We start from the raw sequence: 19,645 nt of genomic DNA on the forward strand, positions 1-19,645 counted from the left end.
AAACTTTCAACGTAAACCATTCCTTACACAACATATAACGGCCAAAACCCTTGAATCCTTTAAATTAGACGTTGTCGCTTATAACTGGTCTCGCCTCTTCGAAATAACAGATCCGAATCTTGCACATTCAAGTTTTCTTGCAGCATTCCTTAAAATGTGTGCAGCCCACTTTCCTTTTAAGCTTCTTTCCCGTAATAAAAAAAAACAAGGAAACCATGGATTACGGTGGAACATATAAAAAAATTAATGAAAAAAATAAACTTTACCATCTCTTTCTTAAAACACAATCTGCAGATACCCTGACAGCTTTCAAAAAAGCACGAAACAAACTAAATAATCAGCTAAGACAAGCTAAGGCAGCATATCACCAGCAGTTGTTTGATGACATTTGTTCAAAACAACCAGACGTTGCTTGGAAACTAATAAATCACTCTCTAGGCCGCGGCAAAATAAACACACCAATCGAAAGCATAGTCCAGAATGGCCATAAACTATCTGGGAAAATTCTTGCGGATTACTTCAATAGGTACTTTACAAACATTGACGTACCAGCCGGTGAAACTACTGCTCTCCAAATACCTATTAGTGGTCCTACTGGAAGCGTTTTTTTTTTTTTGAGCCTACTGATGATTTCGAAGTATACAGAACTTTTATGAGTATAAAAAACAGTAGAGCATTAGATATAGGCAACATTCAAATTAAACCTGTTAAGTACGCCCTAGAATTTATTACCCAAATTCTAACTCATATTTACAATTTAATTCTTCAGCATGCGTTGTTTCCAGATAAAATGAAGCGAGCAAGAATAACGGTAATTTTTAAGCATGGAGATAGAAATGATCCTAAAAATTACAGGCCCATATCTGTCATACCAGTCTTCTCCAAGTGTATAGAAAAATTAATCTTTTCGCGTATGTCTAATTATCTTGAAGCAAGAAGTATCATTACGAACGCACAATTCGGTTTTCGCAAAGGAAGGTCCACTGAAGCAGCCTTGCTAACAATTAAGGAGCACATATTGTCAAATATAGAAAACAATAAGTTCACTTTAGCACTCTTTATTGATTTTAGTAAAGCCTTCGACTGTCTAAACCATAATATTTTAGCCGAAAAGTTATCGAAATCAGGAATTCGTGGGAAGCCCTAAACACTTATGAAATCGTATCTCGAAAACAGAGTGCAGTCAGTGTATATTTCTGGTGAACAGTCTATTTTTCTACCAATTTTAAATGGTGTTCCTAAAGGCAGCGTGCTAGGTCCCCTGCTTTTTAATTTATATTTAAATGATATTACGCACATTGACTTAAATGCAACATTTGTAATATATGCCGATGACAGTACTATACTTCTTTCTGGTCCTGATGAGAATAGTCTAATGCTCAAATGTAATGCGGTTCTGGATAAATTATTTCATTGGTCAAGTTCAAATAGAATTAAGGTTAATCCGACGAAAACAAAAGCAGTTTTATTCCGAGCTGAAAACAGAAGAGTTGAACTGAAATATACACTTAAATATGCCAATCATGGTGTAGAATTAGTAAATGATCACAAGATCCTCGGTGTAACGTTCCAATCCCAGCTTTGTTGGAATAAACATGGAGATACTACCTGTAAAAAACTATCTTCTGTAGCCGGCACGATAGCGCGCACGCGACGATTCTTCCCAGAAAAAGTTAAACTGAACATCTACAATGCTTTATTTGCCTCATATATAAATTACTGCAGCTTAGTATGGACTACTACAACTAAACAAAACATCAATAAACTGCTCATCTTACAAAAGAAAGCCGTTCGCCATATTGAAACCTTGATTATTCGTGTTCCACTCGTACTTTCTTTCCACGTTACAACATAATCAAGGCAAATTACATGTACGACTTCCGAATTCTCCGCTACTTCTACTTTTCTTCGCTACCGATAAAAAACTTTCTCATACATTTGGCATCACTCGAGGCCCAAACTCACCCTATAAATACCCGTAACACAGACAACTGGCACCAACGAAAATTCCGCAATAACTACAAGTTGCAATCACTAGAGCACAACTTGCCATTAATTCTAAATAGATACGATTTTGCAGCTAATTTTTCTTTAGGACAGCTAAAAGTGTTTTTTGCCACCAAAGAGTAAACTGGAAACAGCCATGTATTGATTGATAAACATCACTCTCTGCAGTGCAAATGGTTTTGCTGATAGCCCATTTCTTTAGTTATACATTCCCCTCCCATTCCCATTTTCTTGATGCGTTTTTATAAATTTTATACAATTTTATACATTTTAATGTTTTATACTTCAGAGCGTTATGACGTTGCATATTTGCATTTTGTTTGAATATGTGAAATTGCATTTTTTCAAAATTATGTACTGGAACTGTTACCTGCTGTGTATTTCATTGTGTGAAAATCACTGTGTATCCATATGTTTCATTTTGTTAGAGTTTGTATAAAAGCTCCCTGCGTTATACTGACACTGTTGTGTAAGGGTTCATAGGCCCAGTCAAGCGGTTAAGTCTGCTTTTAGCCCATGGACCTCTTCAGATGTATTTCTGGGAAATAAACCGATTGATTGATTGATTGAAGTTGCACGCGCGTCATTTCTCAGGGTGCTCAAGTGGTTAAGCAACGATATACTGCCTCCCTCGGGATAATGAGATGCATTAAACTACCCCACTCTGCAATGCACCATTTCTTTAGAGCGCAAGCCTTAGGTGGGTATACTATGCAGCCATCACAGTGCTGCTAACCACCGAGTTGCACATATCCGAAGAGGTGTTTTGGCCAACGCATTGTAAGCAGGCTTTTATCAAGACTCTGGTGCACACATGCCAAAAAGAACGAACAAAGTCAATTTTAACCCGCTTACAAATGCAAATAAGCCGAATGAAGCTTGTTTGCTAACTAATCTGTAACTGGATCGTCCAGCAATTTTTTTTTTCTTGTGGTTGACCTGACCAGCTCCTATTTTTTCTTTCGCTCACCTGCACATTACCCAGCTAGGTTTTTTTAATGCCAAAAAACAAACATTACGCCATAGTTATTTGCAACGTTTTTTTTATTATTATTATTATTTGTGGCACAACTGGTGCGTTTATGGTTTAACTGCCATCCTATTTTTCGGAGATTTCTTTTTTCGGCGCCGGATTCTGGTGGCGATTGCCTCGCAAAGGTAAAAATACTATGGTAATTCGCAGTCTGTAATGTGGCCGTGGAAAAAAAACGTACGTTCGTGGGAACAAAGTTGCATCGTCTGTCTAGTCAATCTTACGAGAAAAAAAAAAAAAAAACTGGCGGATTGCATTGTGCTGGCGGATTGCACTGCCACCTATTATCCCGTGGGAGGTCGCATATCGGTTTTAAACGTGCGCCCCGTTATTACATGGCTCGATTGCAGCTCGCAAAATGACACACGTGCACCTTGCCCGATCACTGTTTGGGGTGTGACTGCGAGCCACTGTTTAATATGACCCCGCAGTTCTGTTCACTTAAGAGGACGTGACCACGTGCACGTGACGCTGGTGTGGCCTTGCACGTAAGCCGGAGTGGTGATAAAAGCATCAGTTCTGCGTCCTTGAGTTGGAAAGATAGGGAGTTCGCGTATCTGGGTTGGACGTGTTTTGTTTATGGGTGCTATCTTAGTGCAATGGTGCGACGATGTACACCCAAGAACAGAAGTTTACGTACCACGAAAGCAGCAATTTTGAGTCACTTCTCTGCTGTACGGCAGCCCGGAGTACTATGTGCGGTAGTTTTCATCAGTTCAATACTTATACGACATCTCGCATGCATTCGACAGTTTGTCGGGCTGCTACAGGAAGAAAAATGACCTAAAATTGCCGTTTCCCTGCTCCGGAAACTTTTTATCGTGGCTGTACGTACCTAATAACAGCTGTAGTCCACCTTTTAGTTTTGCCTATTCGTGGTTTTAAAAAAAATCCTTCTTCACAATCGTGCTGGTGAGCGCTGTATTAACTGGGTTTGTTCAATCAACACCAGTTGAGCGTCAGCGCCCGTCTTGTGCTACTTCATCTCGGTTTTCATGTTTTTTTTTTCTGCTGTTATGCTGATGAAGCTGATGTCCTATCAGATTTTGGAGGTGAGCATCAAGCGGTTCTGCAATTGTTCCCAACATTGACGTCCTTCGGGGTAGTTGTAGGCGGATCCCTAATGCTTGTGCCGGAGCACTTGCAAGCACGCGTATCGCCGATCGCTGAAGGTTACAAAGTTTAGGTGCACTGTACTGAAAATAGCCAACAAAGAGCGCCCGATACAGGCCTGCGTAATGACAAGAGAGCTGATGGGCCACATACAGGTCGTTGATTAAGCAAAACCTCTTTAGTTTCAGTGTAAAGACAAGCTTTGCCCCCGGCAGGTTTCGATCAATTGTTACAGAGAAACTTCTATAGTGAGCAACAGGCGGAATAATGGCTTCTTGAATACAAAATGTGTATTTTATCTCAGGCTTTCGTGTAAATGCTAATGTCGCTCTGGGACGACGAAATATCGGGTTCCTGCAGAGTAGGTGGGCGTCAGGCGCGTAGAACCACTACAAAAAACCCATGAGACCACCTCAGAACGAAATGCCCGTGAGCACTGGCGACAGAAACAGAAAGACAAGCTGTACTTACGCCATAGAGAAAGAAATTTCTCTATGCTTACGCTGCGATTCTACTTGATAAGCCACGGTGGCCGGGCCCTCTAGTTCGGCCCTGGCGGGAACGGCGTTCACATACAAATCAAACCACGCGCGCAAACGTTTTGATTGTCATGTGGCATAAACGTTGTGACGTAATCACAAATTAAGACGCCCACTTTTTTGTCTATCTCAATACTGCTTTTAAATGAAATAATTTGTAAATTACGGTGCAAATAAACAGTTGAGATAGTCGACGCTCGGTCGTTGGGTTTTTACGTAACGTATTTGTTCACTTCGTCGATAATTTTTACGTCGTAGTCCTCGCTGCAAGCTGGGAGGTTAGCGACTACTCAATTTATTTTCCTCCTGGGCTTCTGCAGCGCAGGGTTTTTTTGTTGTACGTTTTCTCTTGGTGCTTTGGTCGCCGTTGCGGCCTATCCGCGGGCTGAACATGCTTATCTAGGCAAACACCGCGAGATATCGCCTTTCTTCGCAACCTGCTCTGGCCACCACATTCATTCAATATGGCGCCTGCTGCTAACTTCGTTTAAGTGCGGCGCTTCGGTTACTAGGACGCTACGGTTGTGCGTTCTCGTTCCGCGGCTGCCTCGCCACGATGGCGGCCCCGGCCAAGCCCGGGTCCCAGGTTATCGACGCAAATGGACCGCTTCCTGCTCGCTTGGTGCTCGAAAAGGACGTTGAAGTTGTGGGGCGCAGCAGTGACTGCAGCATATGCGTGCGTTCCGTCATGGTCTCCCGACGCCACGCAGTCTTCAGCCGCGACCTATCGGGCCTGTGGAAAGTCGCGGACGATTCGAGCATGAACGGTGTGTACGTAAACAGCCAGCGAGTTGACCCCGAGCGGCCGCAGACGTTGCAGCCGGACGACGTGATTTCGCTGGGGCCGCCGCAGCGGACGAACCTAGTTTTTCGATTCGTCACAGACGAAGTCGCCACAACCCAACGAGGCGCAGGTCAACGCTCCACGGATGCCAGGCCGCGGGCATTCCTGCTCATGGTCAGCGGTGGCGCGAGCCACCAACCGATGGAAACCGACGGCGCCGGCAAGATCGGGGTACTGCGCCAGAGAGGCCGCGCTGCTGACGACAGCGAAAGTGAAGGCTCGCCCGCGTTCACTTCGGACAGGGCCAACAACAACCTCGCTCTCGAGTCGGGGCCGCTGACGCCTAACGGCTGCGTCGCCGCCGCCGGCCCGAGCTACTCGTGTGCCAAGAACACCAAAAAGATCAGGTTGTCCACGGGTGACAGCGTTGTGCGCAGGGTGGAAAGTATCATGGAAAACGAGTTGACGTGCGCTATATGCAGCGAGCTCTTCGTAGACGCCGCCATGTTGCAGTGCGGTCACACTTTCTGCTCCTACTGCATCCAGAACTGGCAGAAGCAGAAGAATAGCTGCCCTTTCTGCCTTGTGACCATCAGCTCGGTCACGCGCTCATTTGTGGTCGACAACATCATCGACGAACTGGTCGATTTCAATCCAGAGCTGAAGCAGTTTAGGGCCAATATAGCACGCTCGAGGGTAGCTGCATCCTCCCACCGTGGTGCTGCGAAAAACTGAGAGCCGTGGTGGTGCATGCCGTGCTTGTGAAGTGTCGCTGTAAACGTTGGCCATCTGTGAATGTGCTTTCATCAGTGCCTCCCGGTCATTTTCTTTTCTTGCATGTCTCTTCCCTTCTACTGCCTTTTTTTCTTTTGTACAGAAATAAACGTCGGTGTTCCCAACAGAATGCTATCAGGTGTTTGACAGGGGTCACAGGGTACCGTAGTGAATAGAGTTTTCCGGTTGTGCCGTATTTTGGTCATCTGTAATCATGAGCATGTGGCTTCTGCTTGAAGAAATAAAATGTTGGCACTGCCTGTAAACATTAGCTGTGAAAAATGGGCGTGTCGTTTACTTGAAAATAGTTTTTCTTGGTGGCACACACTGTCAATCGTTCACAGTAACTGCTGCTGTGTTTCACACAACTAAAGCTTGACGTCGGGCTAGTTTGGTACAGATGATACCTTAGGCAACAGCGAAGGCAATCGTGTCTGCCTTTTCGTTGTTAAAGTTCGCACAACAGCTAAACACCAAATTAACCGCCCTCCTCCCCTGGCAACGGTAAACCCCTCCAGCTTTATTAAAACGACGCATACCCATAGTCCTCGGTGTCGAAAAAGAATACATTATTTGGAAAGCTGCGTCGGTACGGTTTCGGCGCACCATCCACGCCTTTTCATAACTCACACCGCACCTTAGTTCGGGGTAGTTTGGATAACAGTTCTAAAAACTAGTAACTGTTGGAGGCCAATAATTGAGTTAGTGCTGTTAACTTATTTATTTTGTTCAGTTTATCCGATACTAAGCCGCATCTCAAGGCCGTTCGGGAAACTGAAACGTTTGCGGTTGTGCAATAAAATTTTAAGTTTGTCATAAGGCATTTTTTTTTTCACTTTTAAGCATGATAATGCTAACTAGGTAGACAACAATGACTTACAGTGAATTTCATTTCTCTACTAGCGGCCGATCATGCTGCTCGATTTCAAGCAACGCGACATGACATATAAACAACATGGCGCCGTCCAGCTCGTCGGCCTGGGAGACTTCAACTCAAGGTTAAAAGTAACCGTCTCAAATGACGCGGTTGGACCAAGTATGATCGAAGTGTGCTCCCTGAAACGCATAATATTCCTCACCGTCTTTCTGATAGGGTAAGCTGGCTCGCGGCGTTCCATCGCCCTCCCCCTTAAAATTCCGCACGAGCGCTTTCGCATGACCGCACACCCACGAACACTTTTAATCGCCTAGAGACGCAGTTCACAAATACGAGAGCGTCATCTGTGTGTTCGTAGTTATGCGGAATCTTTTTATAACGTTCGTTATTGTTATGGCGAGACGAGCTGTGTAATCGCAAGTAATGAGCCGCCCTTGCGTCTTCGCTCCAGTGCCTGCCTCATGATCTTGACGCTGGAGAGCATCCTGTCGGACCACGACAGTGATCGGAACGGCTCCAATTCATCAGAGGGCTGCTGGGAGAGGGAAGAGTATGTCGTCAAGCAGAAGTGCATGCCTTGCACCGAATTCGAGAGGGTGAGTAACTGGGCCTGACGTGTAACTTTGCCGCGACTTTCGTCAGCCGGCTGTCGCTGTCTGGTGTTTTTGCTGCGTCGTGAAAGTGCCATCGTCAGCGGTTCCGCACTGACCTTACCGTTCTTTGCTTTGTGTCGTTTTGCCGCTAATGCGGTTAGTACGCTCAACTTGAAAGGAGGCAACTGCGCTGTATCTTGTATGCCATTTCCTGCCTAAACTTAAAACTGAAACGCAATATAAGATTCGTGCCTAACCACCCGGATAAGCTGTGCTGTAATGGGGTTTAGTTCTTGCAGGCGATTGCAGAATAGGATGTCGGCCGGCTTGGTGTGGTATAAAATACTAAATGGCAGGCGATCGTTGTCATGTGAGTGTTGCAGTTAGGAGATTACCAGAAAATGTGTATGATAATGATACGGCACTGAGGCTGAAACTCATTTCAGACAGAAACAAAATGGACGGAAAGCCCGATGTTACTTGTTATTAGGCGTTCGCCAGCACCAAAATTCAAATAGAGAATGGCAAATGAAGTTTTGTCAGGAGTGCATGCACGGAGAAAACACCAGCACCACCATACCTGAAACACAGGATAAGAAAAAGCGAGAAATTTGCGCACTGAGCAGTTGCAGCGATACAACAGAATAAAGGGGACGAAATGGTTCCACTTGAGGCAAATAAGCCGTCTGAAAGGCCTGGAAAATAATTCTTTTTCTGCAGGTTAGTGTAACTAAAAAAAAAAAGCGAATGAATCTTCACGCATATCTGTAGTACAGAGTGTCTGATGTATTGTGAACATCTTATGTTTGCAGTGCTTGTAATTTATTAAGTCAGTTCTTACAACTCTGCTGATGGGTGTCCAGTGCTGCCTTGATAGACTGTTGCATCTGAAAAATAATCTCTATTCAGTGCCTGGCTTCGATATCGCGGCTTTTAAACCAAGTGGGCTACTGACCCTGTCACAGCAGCAGCATGGCCGGCTCGTGTGAAGCAGTCATATTGAAGGTGCGACACCTGACGTATCGCACACTGTTGAGGGATGTCATTGCAACACAGTGGAGTAGGGCAGGAGCGTCATCTTTGAGCAGTATTTCTAGCAAAACCGAGCAGTGCTGCTGCTTGTAAACAAATACACCGCAATACAGCAACTCTTGCAGGGAAATATCTCGTTAGCATAAATGGGCTCCTTTTTATTTCTGCAATTGCAAAAATTCTACAGGAGTACGTGCAGTAACTGTACATCTCAGTAGGCCGATACAGTGAGGCGGTCGAGGTTTCAGGGCTGTATGGCTTGCCTAACTCTTACCGTTTCCTTTGTACCTTCCTGAACTTCACAAATGTCAAAGATTTGGAGCACTTCAGGAAAATGCCTAATACACAGCCAGTCTGTTTCCTTCAATCCTTGTTTCCATGAGAACTCAACAATGCCAAAGGATGCTTTGATATATCCGAGCTTGTTACACTGGGGTTCTGCTGTGTATACGCGCATCTGATCCAACTTTCATCTTTCCCAAAGTTTTATCGCACAATGTGATGTACAGGGGGGGATACAAAGGAATACGAACAGCAGAGCACTCATGCTACACTATACACTATCTGGCTTGTGTATTTGGAAGCTCTGTCCATGCGCAAGTTTATCACAGTGCTTGAGAATGCGGCCTACTGCTAAATCAAATGCCTGCTCAATGGAGTGGTGCGTCATGTTTTAACTGCACCTTTTACACCACTGTGCCACCAAGTGAATTTCGGTATGCAGGAGCATCCTGTCAAATGTGTTCTTTTTATACACGCAAGTGTCATTCGTATTTCAGTGAGAAAAAATAAACTACCATTGCCTTGTGCTACACTTCACATTCCACATTTGAATAAACGTGCATCAGCATGGCAGCATGCATGTGTGGCTCTTGTCAATAACGACGAGACAGCCGTCCTATCTAGCACTTGAAGCAAAGAAAGCAAAATTGATGTCTGGTTCGTAGGTGTCTTCTTGCTCAGCTGAGCAGTGGTGTTGATGTGCAACTAAAGAAATATACTGCATCACCTCACTGAGCCAGCATCCAATGTAAGGGCAGGTTGTACTCTCAAATGTGTAAAAGACTAGCGCTTGCGCAGCGCTTTCTAACTTGGCAGCGAGATAACATCGTATGTATAGGAAGCTGTGCACTCTGTTGTTCGTATTTCTTGTATCCCCCCTGTGTGCCTAACTTTAGGGAAAAATTTGTCCATACGTACACGCGTCACAAAGTTTTTCCACTCCAAGTTTCAACCCCTTGGTGTACCCTGTGTAGTGGCACAGTGGCTGAGGCCAAAAAGCATAGAAGTCTGTTGACGTCTTATACCACTGCACAAGCTATTTTGCGAATCCCACTTATGCCGTTTGAATATGTGTTCTTGTTCGAGCAGATATTCAGTCCCAGTCCATCAATTGCTATTTGTCTTAATTTGTCTTCGAATTTGTTGTCTTCCAGGCAAGCAAACATCTTCCCATCTGCATCCAGTCAAAGTACAAGGAGCTTGTCACATGCAAGAACTCTGGGGATGCTTACCGAAGGTATGAAAGATGCATCGTCTGCATGTCACATAAGCCGGTTACTTTTACACACTCTGGGCCACATTTCTTCCAACAGATGCGTTTTGCTAAATCTTTGGTGTAGTGTTTTGCCGGGAACTAAACACTCAGTTTATACTCCTTGTTTAGGCTAATGCCCGGTTTTTTTCTTCTGGAACTTTTACTAAATAGTGGATTTGTGGAAGCCTGTTCGATTGGTTGTATTCATAGAATTGCATTTACACATTACTTCTTTTTATGGCATAGTATTAATATAGGGGGGAAATATTAGACGGCAGAGGTGAAGTGAGCAAACCAACTTTGGGGTAACTAACCACACGAGAGGCAGCAACAACATGTGTGCTGTTGTAATAACATAGTTTTAGTGCTCGTTCTCTTCCAAGATCCCAACCCTGAAAATATGGGAGAATGCTTGCAATGTGCTCCTGTCTGCACATTTGTCTCTGAGATACACCTGTCAATATTGAGAATTGTTAGGGAGGATTGAGGATTGGGGATTCCTAAGTGCTCGAATACATGGTGATAGGTACATTATTTGTTTTCATTTTGTAACAAAAGGATAAAAGGAGGCATGCAGAATCTTAGTGCGCAGTACTTCTTAAGCACCCGCTACTGTGGTTCTGTGTCACCGTCATCCCTTGTTGTAGCCGAGCGGACGAAGGGGACACCGAAGCCAGACGAGATACAATGGGCAGGAAAACGGAGGAAGAAAGTGTGGCGGAAGTGTGAGGGGGAGGGTGGTATGCAGAGGGTTACGCGAGACACACTCCCCTCGTGTGTTCCCCGATGCGGCAATCACTTCCTGATATGCAGCAGGAATGCGCCATCAACGAGAAGACTGCAGTTTGTGCTGTGCAAAAATTTCGCATTAGGGAGTATCGTAATCATCAGCTATTTTTTATGCTTTTCGTAATGGGCATGTGTTTTGTGTTGATTCAGAAGTTTTGTGAGGAGCTACTGTTCATCTCAGCCTCACTGCGAGAGAATGGGGAACTTGCCTCTGCCATCCCACGACCTCCCTGAACTACAGTATCTGGGCATCCTGTTTGTGTTGTGCTTTACCTGAATGACTAAGTGATCTGTGTTGTGTTTACAGTGATTCTTGTTTTCACTTTTGTTTTGGCGGCGTCAACTAGCAGAGAATTCTACGACATCGTTTGCACCAGTTCGAGACCGTGTCCCTCAATATTGAAGCAATATTGACGGAAGACATCCGCTGCCGAAAGCGCTTCATTAATTAAGCGTCGGACGGCTTGACATCCTCTGCCTCTTCGGTGCTTTCAGCAGCACCAGCTGTCATGACATCGGCGACGGTGCCTTCGTCCGAGGGGCTCGCAGGGATGGCAACGTCATCGTCGACACTCAAGAACATCTTGAAGGACACTCCTTTAGGCATAGCATCAAGAACGTTGACAAGATGTTCCCACAGTTCACCGATGCTGCCGTCTTGGTCAGGGCTCGCTGACTGGTCAGGGCTCGCTGACTGGTCAGGTTCCGTCGTGAGTCCCGTGCAGTCGGAAACAGTTATGAAAAGTGTTGAAATTACTCGTGCCGGTGTGAACGGCGACTAATGATGGGCATGTACAACTACAGGGTTCGTACGGGCTTCAAAAGCAAAAATTCAAGGACTTTCCAAGGACCAGAAAACCCATTTTCAAGGCCTCCATCCAATGTTTTATCTGAGATTATTTATAACTTTTTCAACTCAATTCCAAATTTTGCTATTGCCCAATACCTAAGCACATTAGTTCACATTTAGATAGGCGCTAACGGGTGTGTGAATGCTCCCCCCGCTTTATTTTTTATTTCACAGTTGGTATTTAGAGGTCTTTCTTTTTTCTTGGTGTTTTTCTGAGGCTGTTTGATTTCTAAACTTCATTAAAGTTGCCTGCCTCTTCTTTGTCAGCAAGAGTATGAGCTGAAATTAAATCAGCAAGTGTTGCTGCAAGGCAGGACGAACTATGTACGCGTCCACCATTTGCACATAAAAGCAAACGCAGATGGAGCGTATGAGGCACAGCAAACATGCAATGAGCGGCCGTCCACAGACTAAATGGAACATGCAAGATAGAGAACAGAAGCCGGCTTTCACTGGATTGTATTGTGACATGGATTCTATTGAGGAGTGCTGCTCCCAATGTTGCCTCGTAATAATGACAATCCACCAAACTCGTAATTTCACGCAATACACTGAAACTTGATTGTTACAATGTTTCTTTACATTTTTACACCTAAAACCCACGACAAACACTCTAAATTTTTGTAGAAAGACAGGGCCATTGGTTCTCTCGAGAAATATCAAGGGTTTTCAAGGACCATTTAAAAATTCCAGGACTTTCCAGGCCTTGAAATTGACCCTTCTAAATTCAAGGGTTTTCAAGGTTTTCAAGGACCTGTGCGAACCCTGAACTATCATCATCAGCATACTAAATGCGCGTTAGCTCTATCGCCATCGCCTGCGCTTGGGGGGTCTCGCCGCCATGCTAGCCTCGGTCGCCGCCTTTGTTCCACTGTCCAGCTACGCAGCTACGTCGGCACGCTAGTCACATGGCTATTTTTGTTTCTACGTGCGTGACGAGCTCCGGAAGCAGCATGAGAAAGAAACGGAGGCAGTTTTCTTTGCAAGAAAAAGTGGACATTCTTCGTCAAGTGGACGCTGGGAAGAAACAAATCGACATCTCGAAGGAGTGGGGGATGGCACCATCAACGGTTGCAACGATTTTGAACCCCCATCGAGAACTGCTGGAGGAAGGCCGGCCTACTTGACACGCCACCTGAAGCCGAACACATGGTGCCAGACAGTGAAGAATGCGATGCGTGGGATGAAGTCGCAGAAAAGCTTGCTGTGGACGCTGCAGTCACCTTTGAAGATTACGTGCAGTGCGACGATGAAGCATGCACGTCTCTGAAATGACGACTGAAGACATCGTCAACACCGTATGTCGCGATGACGAAACCAGCGACGAGGACGCTGAGAGCGACAACAATGACGCTGAGACAGGGTCCGCAAGCCAAGGCAAAGAAGCCGTGTCTAACTCCGATGTTTTGCAGTGCGTAACAAAAATGCGCACTTTTTTTTTTCTACGCAGTAAGACCTGTAAAAAAAAAAAAAAACTTTAAAATTTGTCAGCAATGCAGCTCGCGTGGTGTGCAGCAGGTGCACATTAGATCTCTGTTTCAAAATAGAGGCAGATTCTCTTCGACACCCTCTCCACTAACTTACAACCAAACTTCTTCGAAATGATCCCCTCCATTCTCCGTACACTCCTAAATTAGCAAAAGCAGTGTGGGACACTCTCGTGCATTTTATACTTCAACCAACTACAGTCAAATCTCGATACATCGAATTTCAAGGGACCGCTAAAAATAGTTTGTTATTTTGAATAATCGTTATAGTGAAAAAGTAAAAAATGCGTGGTAATAATTGTGAACATAACAAAAGCATCCATCTATCTTTACTGGGAACACGTGCACAATCGCGTTAGCCTCTAACGCGGGTCTGGATGCACGTTTATTTGAAGAAATTGGTTATCTTTGCCTGACGTGTGCCACTCAACTGGTGCAAGACGAACGATTCGAAGCTGCCCACGTTCTTGTGCACTGCCTCGGTGGCATTGGTGCACCTGCTAAAAAAAGTGCGCATTTTTGTTACGCACTGCAAAACATCGGAGTTAGACACGGCTTCTTTGCCTTGGCTTGCGGACCCTGTCTCAGCGTCATTGTTGTCGCTCTCAGCGTCCTCGTCGCTGGTTTCGTCATCGCGACATACGGTGTTGACGATGTCTTCAGTCGTCATTTCAGAGACGTGCATGCTTCATCGTCGCACTGCACGTAATCTTCAAAGGTGACTGCAGCGTCCACAGCAAGCTTTTCTGCGACTTCATCCCACGCATCGCATTCTTCACTGTCTGGCACCATGTGTTCGGCTTCAGGTGGCGTGTCAAGTAGGCCGGCCTTCCTCCAGCAGTTCTCGATGGGGGTTCAAAATCGTTGCAACCGTTGATGGTGCCATCCCCCACTCCTTCGAGATGTCGATTTGTTTCTTCCCAGCGTCCACTTGACGAAGAATGTCCACTTTTTCTTGCAAAGAAAACTGCCTCCGTTTCTTTCTCATGCTGCTTCCGGAGCTCGTCACGCACGTAGAAACAAAAATAGCCATGTGACTAGCGTGCCGACGTAGCTGCGTAGCTGGACAGTGGAACAAAGGCGGCGACCGAGGCTAGCATGGCGGCGAGACCCCCCAAGCGCAGGCGATGGCGATAGAGCTAACGCGCATTTAGTATGCTGATGATGATAGTTCAGGGTTCGCACAGGTCCTTGAAAACCTTGAAAACCCTTGAATTTAGAAGGGTCAATTTCAAGGCCTGGAAAGTCCTGGAATTTTTAAATGGTCCTTGAAAACCCTTGATATTTCTCGAGAGAACCAATGGCCCTGTCTTTCTACAAAAATTTAGAGTGTTTGTCGTGGGTTTTAGGTGTAAAAATGTAAAGAAACATTGTAACAATCAAGTTTCAGTGTATTGCGTGAAATTACGAGTTTGGTGGATTGTCATTATTACGAGGCAACATTGGGAGCAGCACTCCTCAATAGAATCCATGTCACAATACAATCCAGTGAAAGCCGGCTTCTGTTCTCTATCTTGCATGTTCCATTTAGTCTGTGGACGGCCGCTCATTGCATGTTTGCTGTGCCTCATACGCTCCATCTGCGTTTGCTTTTATGTGCAAATGGTGGACGCGTACATAGTTCGTCCTGCCTTGCAGCAACACTTGCTGATTTAATTTCAGCTCATACTCTTGCTGACAAAGAAGAGGCAGGCAACTTTAATGAAGTTTAGAAATCAAACAGCCTCAGAAAAACACCAAGAAAAAAGAAAGACCTCTAAATACCAACTGTGAAATAAAAAATAAAGCGGGGGGAGCATTCACACACCCGTTAGCGCCTATCTAAATGTGAACTAATGTGCTTAGGTATTGGGCAATAGCAAAATTTGGAATTGAGTTGAAAAAGTTATAAATAATCTCAGATAAAACATTGGATGGAGGCCTTGAAAATGGGTTTTCTGGTCCTTGGAAAGTCCTTGAATTTTTGCTTTTGAAGCCCGTACGAACCCTGTAGTTGTACATGCCCATCATTAGTCGCCGTTCACACCGGCACGAGTAATTTCAACACTTTTCATAACTGTTTCCGACTGCACGGGACTCACGACGGAACCTGACCAGTCAGCGAGCCCTGACCAGTCAGCGAGCCCTGACCAAGACGGCAGCATCGGTGAACTGTGGGAACATCTTGCCAACGTTCTTGATGCTATGCCTAAAGGAGTGTCCTTCAAGATGTTCTTGAGTGTCGACGATGACGTTGCCATCCCTGCGAGCCCCTCGGACGAAGGCACCGTCGCCGATGTCATGACAGCTGGTGCTGCTGAAAGCACCGAAGAGGCAGAGGATGTCAAGCCGTCCGACGCTTAATTAATGAAGCGCTTTCGGCAGCGGATGTCTTCCGTCAATATTGCTTCAATATTGAGGGACACGGTCTCGAACTGGTGCAAACGATGTCGTAGAATTCTCTGCTAGTTGACGCCGCCAAAACAAAAGTGAAAACAAGAATCACCATTCTTAAATTTTTTTTTTTTTTTTTTTTTTTTTGAGAAGTAGGCAGTTAAGTAGCTTTATAGCTTGCAATAAATGGGGATTGTTTTGTGCATGGTAATGACAAAGTTTTTTGTGCTCGTTCCTGCATGTGGGGGGGGGTCCCGAGCATTGCGAACTCGTAACAAGAAACTTGTTATTGGCGGGTTCGGCTACGTCGAACTGTTGGATACATCGAAAAAATCGCGCTGCATATTACAATTCACTATAAACGGGTTTGACTGTACACATATATACACACATACATACATACTGAGCTTTGTATATACGGCGGGGTATAACTTTGAGACTACGAATTTTGGAAAAAAAAAAACTTTGCCTTATATATTTGAATAAATACAGTAGTCATGCTTGGAGAAAGCCTGGCCGTTCTTGTGAGTGTTCTGCCTCTTTGCTGCCTCGTCCTTCAGGTGTGACAATGAAAAGGAGGGCCAGCGCTTCTGGATCTTCGAAGGCAGCATGCTGGCCGTGGGCCTTGTGAGCTCGCTCTCGGTGGTGCTTCGGCAGAAGCATCTGGACCGAAAGATGATGGAGCGCATCCAGCAGCAGGTGGCCGCGGGCGTCTGACGACGGTGCCTTCCCTCTCCCCCCGGGCCGGGGAACGATAATCTCACCCCAAGCTTATTTATAGAGGCGCTCCGACATGTTCACAAGGCGTGCAGTAAACAGGCATTCTGGTCACTCCGAACATGCTGGGCTGGTTGTCTGACATTGTGAAAGGAAATCGAGGGCGCAGTTCCGAGCTGTGTTTGTTTTTGAAATGAATATTTTACCTCCATTTCAAATCATGGCCTGGTTCTAGTTGTAGGGCACCTGATGTGTGCAAGCAATCTTCTGCCATGCTTTGCGTCGCATCCGGATTGTCTGCCATTAGACAATCGGTGATCACGTGAGGGGGACGCGTTGAAATGGACGAAACTCAGAATTGTGCCCCTGGTCCCTGAAACACTCTTTTGCTGTATGTTACAAGCTTGTAGAAGTGTTCTGGCTGGCGATTTCAGTTCCAGACCTTGGTGGCTGTGTTTTTAAGGAAGGCGAAATACAAATATGCCTCGATTCACGAGCCTTTTCAGGCTTGTAATTCTTATTAGTCAAAGTTAATCTTGAGCACCTTTTGGGTTATTGTTTCTTTGGCACATAAATCTGCAAGTGCTCTTTTTTTTTTTTTTTTTTCTTTGCTGAGAACAATAATTATTAGCACGATTTGCAAATATAGTAGCGAAAGCACCAAAGCGTTCTTTTTGTAAATACTGAAGTATAATGAGGTTACAGATACATCGCTTGCCGTGTAACCAAGCAGTGAGCCCTTTTAGTGGCCTACCCTTATGAAGCAGTAAAGTCCACCTGCAAACAAAAAAAAGCTGCCTCTGGCAAGTATCGCAACTTATGCACTGTGAAAAATCAAGTAATTTGCATACCAAGTAATATCGTGAACCAGGCTACAATTTCACATTATGCAAATATGGAAATAAGGCTACGAAATACTTCATGCTACTGTGCCCTTTTCACATGCATCCTAGTGAAATGATATTGCACAGAAACTATAGACCTACCTTCTCATAGGGTGACAATGTCAGAAGGTAGTAGAGCATTCGTTAGACAAGTTCAGTAAAGCATTATGTTCAAGTGATTGTTGGGAGTAGCACTGCCGCAATAGCTGCATTGTGCGTTGCATTTGCTTGGAATAAAACAAGAAGACAAGCTCAATGTATCCTTTGTCGTTGTGTCCATCTTTTTTTTGCTGTTGTTGTTAGATAAAGGTTGGCAGACAACCATGTAAAGAGTGTTGCGAGCTCAGCGCAGCTAAATTTTGAGTTGCAATTCTGCGGCAAACGCCACTCAGGGCAATCTTACACATCCAGCAATGTTTCACTCATCGATACTCACTGCTTGCCACCGTCGCCGTACAAACTCCTTTACAAGAACGCAGATTGGGCTTTAATATCATGCGGATAGCAATGTTTGAACTGGCAGGAGCGTGTTCTTTATGCTTCGCCAGAGCTTAATCTGCCACTGCTTGGTAAAATGAGACACTGGCAGTAGTTATGATGGATAATTGCTAACTTCTTGGCCAACTTCCTATGCTGATGGAGGAAGGGACAACGATCACAGTACAGACACTGAGCAAGTGAGAAAACTGTGTTGCAATCTCGTGGTTGTGGGCCGTAAACAGCTGCAAATGCAACCTTTTGGCGTTGCAGTGATGCCGTAGGAGATACATTCTGTGTCTGACGTGCCTAAATGCTATCGCATTTTCATCAGCCATGTCGTATGTACATCGCCCGGCAAGTGTGTCACCCTTGAAATAATCTGATGCTAAAAGGGTTAATAGTGAAGTGTGTGAACTTGTACTTTAGAAGCATTATCAAACGCTGTCTAATACCCTTACTAGTGTTAGTATTAGGTATGTGATACAATCGTACACGCTCCTACTGAATACTTCTTGTCATTGTCATGGGGTAATTTCATGAAAGGCACCATGCAGACAAAATAAAATTTTGTTTTATTCGATAGATTTCGTGTTTTATAGTTAGGGTTGTTCATTTTCGGGTTTTGTATTTTTTTAATATCGGGGTAAAAATCGGGTGCTATTTTTTATACTGATAATCGGGGAGAAATCTGGTTTATTGGCACAAACATTCCAAAATTCTGTTTTTTTGTTGTTGTTTTTTTTTTATATATATCTGGAGATGTACTAAGTAAATACACTCGGTTCATTTTGTCAGAAGGTATCATGAGCTGCTTATGTTTAACGTGTTGAAATTGATGTTCGCTTAAAGCAGGTAATTGGGGCGCGTCGGTGTTTTCTAGCATGTACTCTCTGAAATTTTGCGTTTGTTTGAAATGATTCGGTAATGATGACAGTAAAGGGAATTGAGAACCTCCAAGAAATTAAACATTTTATTCCCAAAAAGCTGGTCGTGTATTTTTTACATGTCCTTGTTTACATGCATTAACATCTGCATGCGCTGCATGTCAGCCTCCATTCGAGGCCTGTCCAATCGTTGAACGAATCTCAGCCGGGAGAAAGTTATCGTGACGTCACAGCTTCCATTAGGTAGGCACAGCAATGTTAGTGCCGCATTTGCCAGCCTGCAGTATCGAGCGGTAAAGTCATGCCAATACCCAATGAGTTCGAAAGCTGTGTTGATGGGGCTTTCTTCCAGCAAGAACCAGTTAAGAAAGGCAGACCGTAAGCGCACGATTGTGCATATCGCTACTTTGAAAAGGTCCATTCGGGAAGAAATCGGGTTTCACTGCTGACAGATGTTCGGGGTGTAAAAACCAGGTCAAATTTGATTATGCCCGAAAACGAACAACCCTATTTATAGTGCCCCTAGCGCTTGTCCGGGAATTAATTAAATTAATCGGAAATTAATTAAAGTTCAAATTTTCATTATCCTGCCAAATCGTGTGTTTCCATGACGTCTGCAATTGCATTACAAGAACGGGTCTTCAAGCTAAACTTGGTGGTGGGCTGCAGTGCCTTGTTTACCGTTAGTCAACGTAGACGGCGCCACCATACCGTGGCGGGCCGTTTTCTACCTTTCCTTTGTTTTTGACCGTATTTGTACCTGGCTTGTTTTTGTTCAATTAGAAAATGATCATTTCGTGAAACATGAGGTATCCTCGACAAGCAGAGTCACGTAAGACAACGCCGCTTACACCAATCGGCCAGTGTTGTGTGAGACAACCCCAAAGCACCG

The 19,645-nt window shown here is 44.7% G+C and overlaps 2 protein-coding genes across 2 annotated transcripts; both read left to right on the plus strand.

The window, feature by feature from the left end:
- Positions 1-5,134: 5,134 nt before the first annotated feature.
- On the plus strand, positions 5,135-6,385 carry LOC144169569 (E3 ubiquitin-protein ligase CHFR-like). Its single transcript, XM_077698804.1, has one exon. It carries the CDS (start codon positions 5,249-5,251, stop codon positions 6,209-6,211), a length of 963 nt encoding a protein of 320 aa, XP_077554930.1. The 5' UTR covers positions 5,135-5,248; the 3' UTR covers positions 6,212-6,385.
- A 762-nt stretch (positions 6,386-7,147) lies between these two features.
- Jtbr (jumping translocation breakpoint protein JTBR) lies at positions 7,148-16,652 on the plus strand. The gene is made up of 4 exons (XM_077698805.1): positions 7,148-7,344; positions 7,579-7,723; positions 10,189-10,271; positions 16,349-16,652. The coding sequence occupies exons 1-4, from the start codon at positions 7,163-7,165 to the stop codon at positions 16,503-16,505; spliced, it is 567 nt and encodes a 188-aa protein (XP_077554931.1). The 5' UTR covers positions 7,148-7,162; the 3' UTR covers positions 16,506-16,652.
- The last annotated feature ends 2,993 nt before the right edge of the window (positions 16,653-19,645 follow it).

Source organism: Haemaphysalis longicornis, unplaced genomic scaffold, assembly GCF_048455015.1.
Source record: "Haemaphysalis longicornis isolate Haplotype H1 unplaced genomic scaffold, Haemaphysalis longicornis Haplotype H1 scaffold_2, whole genome shotgun sequence".
In the NCBI taxonomy this organism is placed as follows: domain Eukaryota; kingdom Metazoa; phylum Arthropoda; class Arachnida; order Ixodida; family Ixodidae; genus Haemaphysalis; species Haemaphysalis longicornis.

What these genes read in the sequence shown, in the direction of transcription:
- Jtbr (XM_077698805.1), top strand. Translation starts at nt 7,163, where the DNA reads ATGCTGCTCGATTTCAAGCAACGCGACATGACATATAAACAACATGGC. An exon ending in CTTGCACCGAATTCGAGAGG is followed by an intron (nt 7,724 to 10,188) that starts GTGAGTAACTGG and finishes GTTGTCTTCCAG; the next exon opens with GCAAGCAAACATCTTCCCAT. An exon ending in TCTGGGGATGCTTACCGAAG is followed by an intron (nt 10,272 to 16,348) that starts GTATGAAAGATG and finishes CTCGTCCTTCAG; the next exon opens with GTGTGACAATGAAAAGGAGG.
- LOC144169569 (XM_077698804.1), top strand. Translation starts at nt 5,249, where the DNA reads ATGGCGGCCCCGGCCAAGCCCGGGTCCCAGGTTATCGACGCAAATGGA.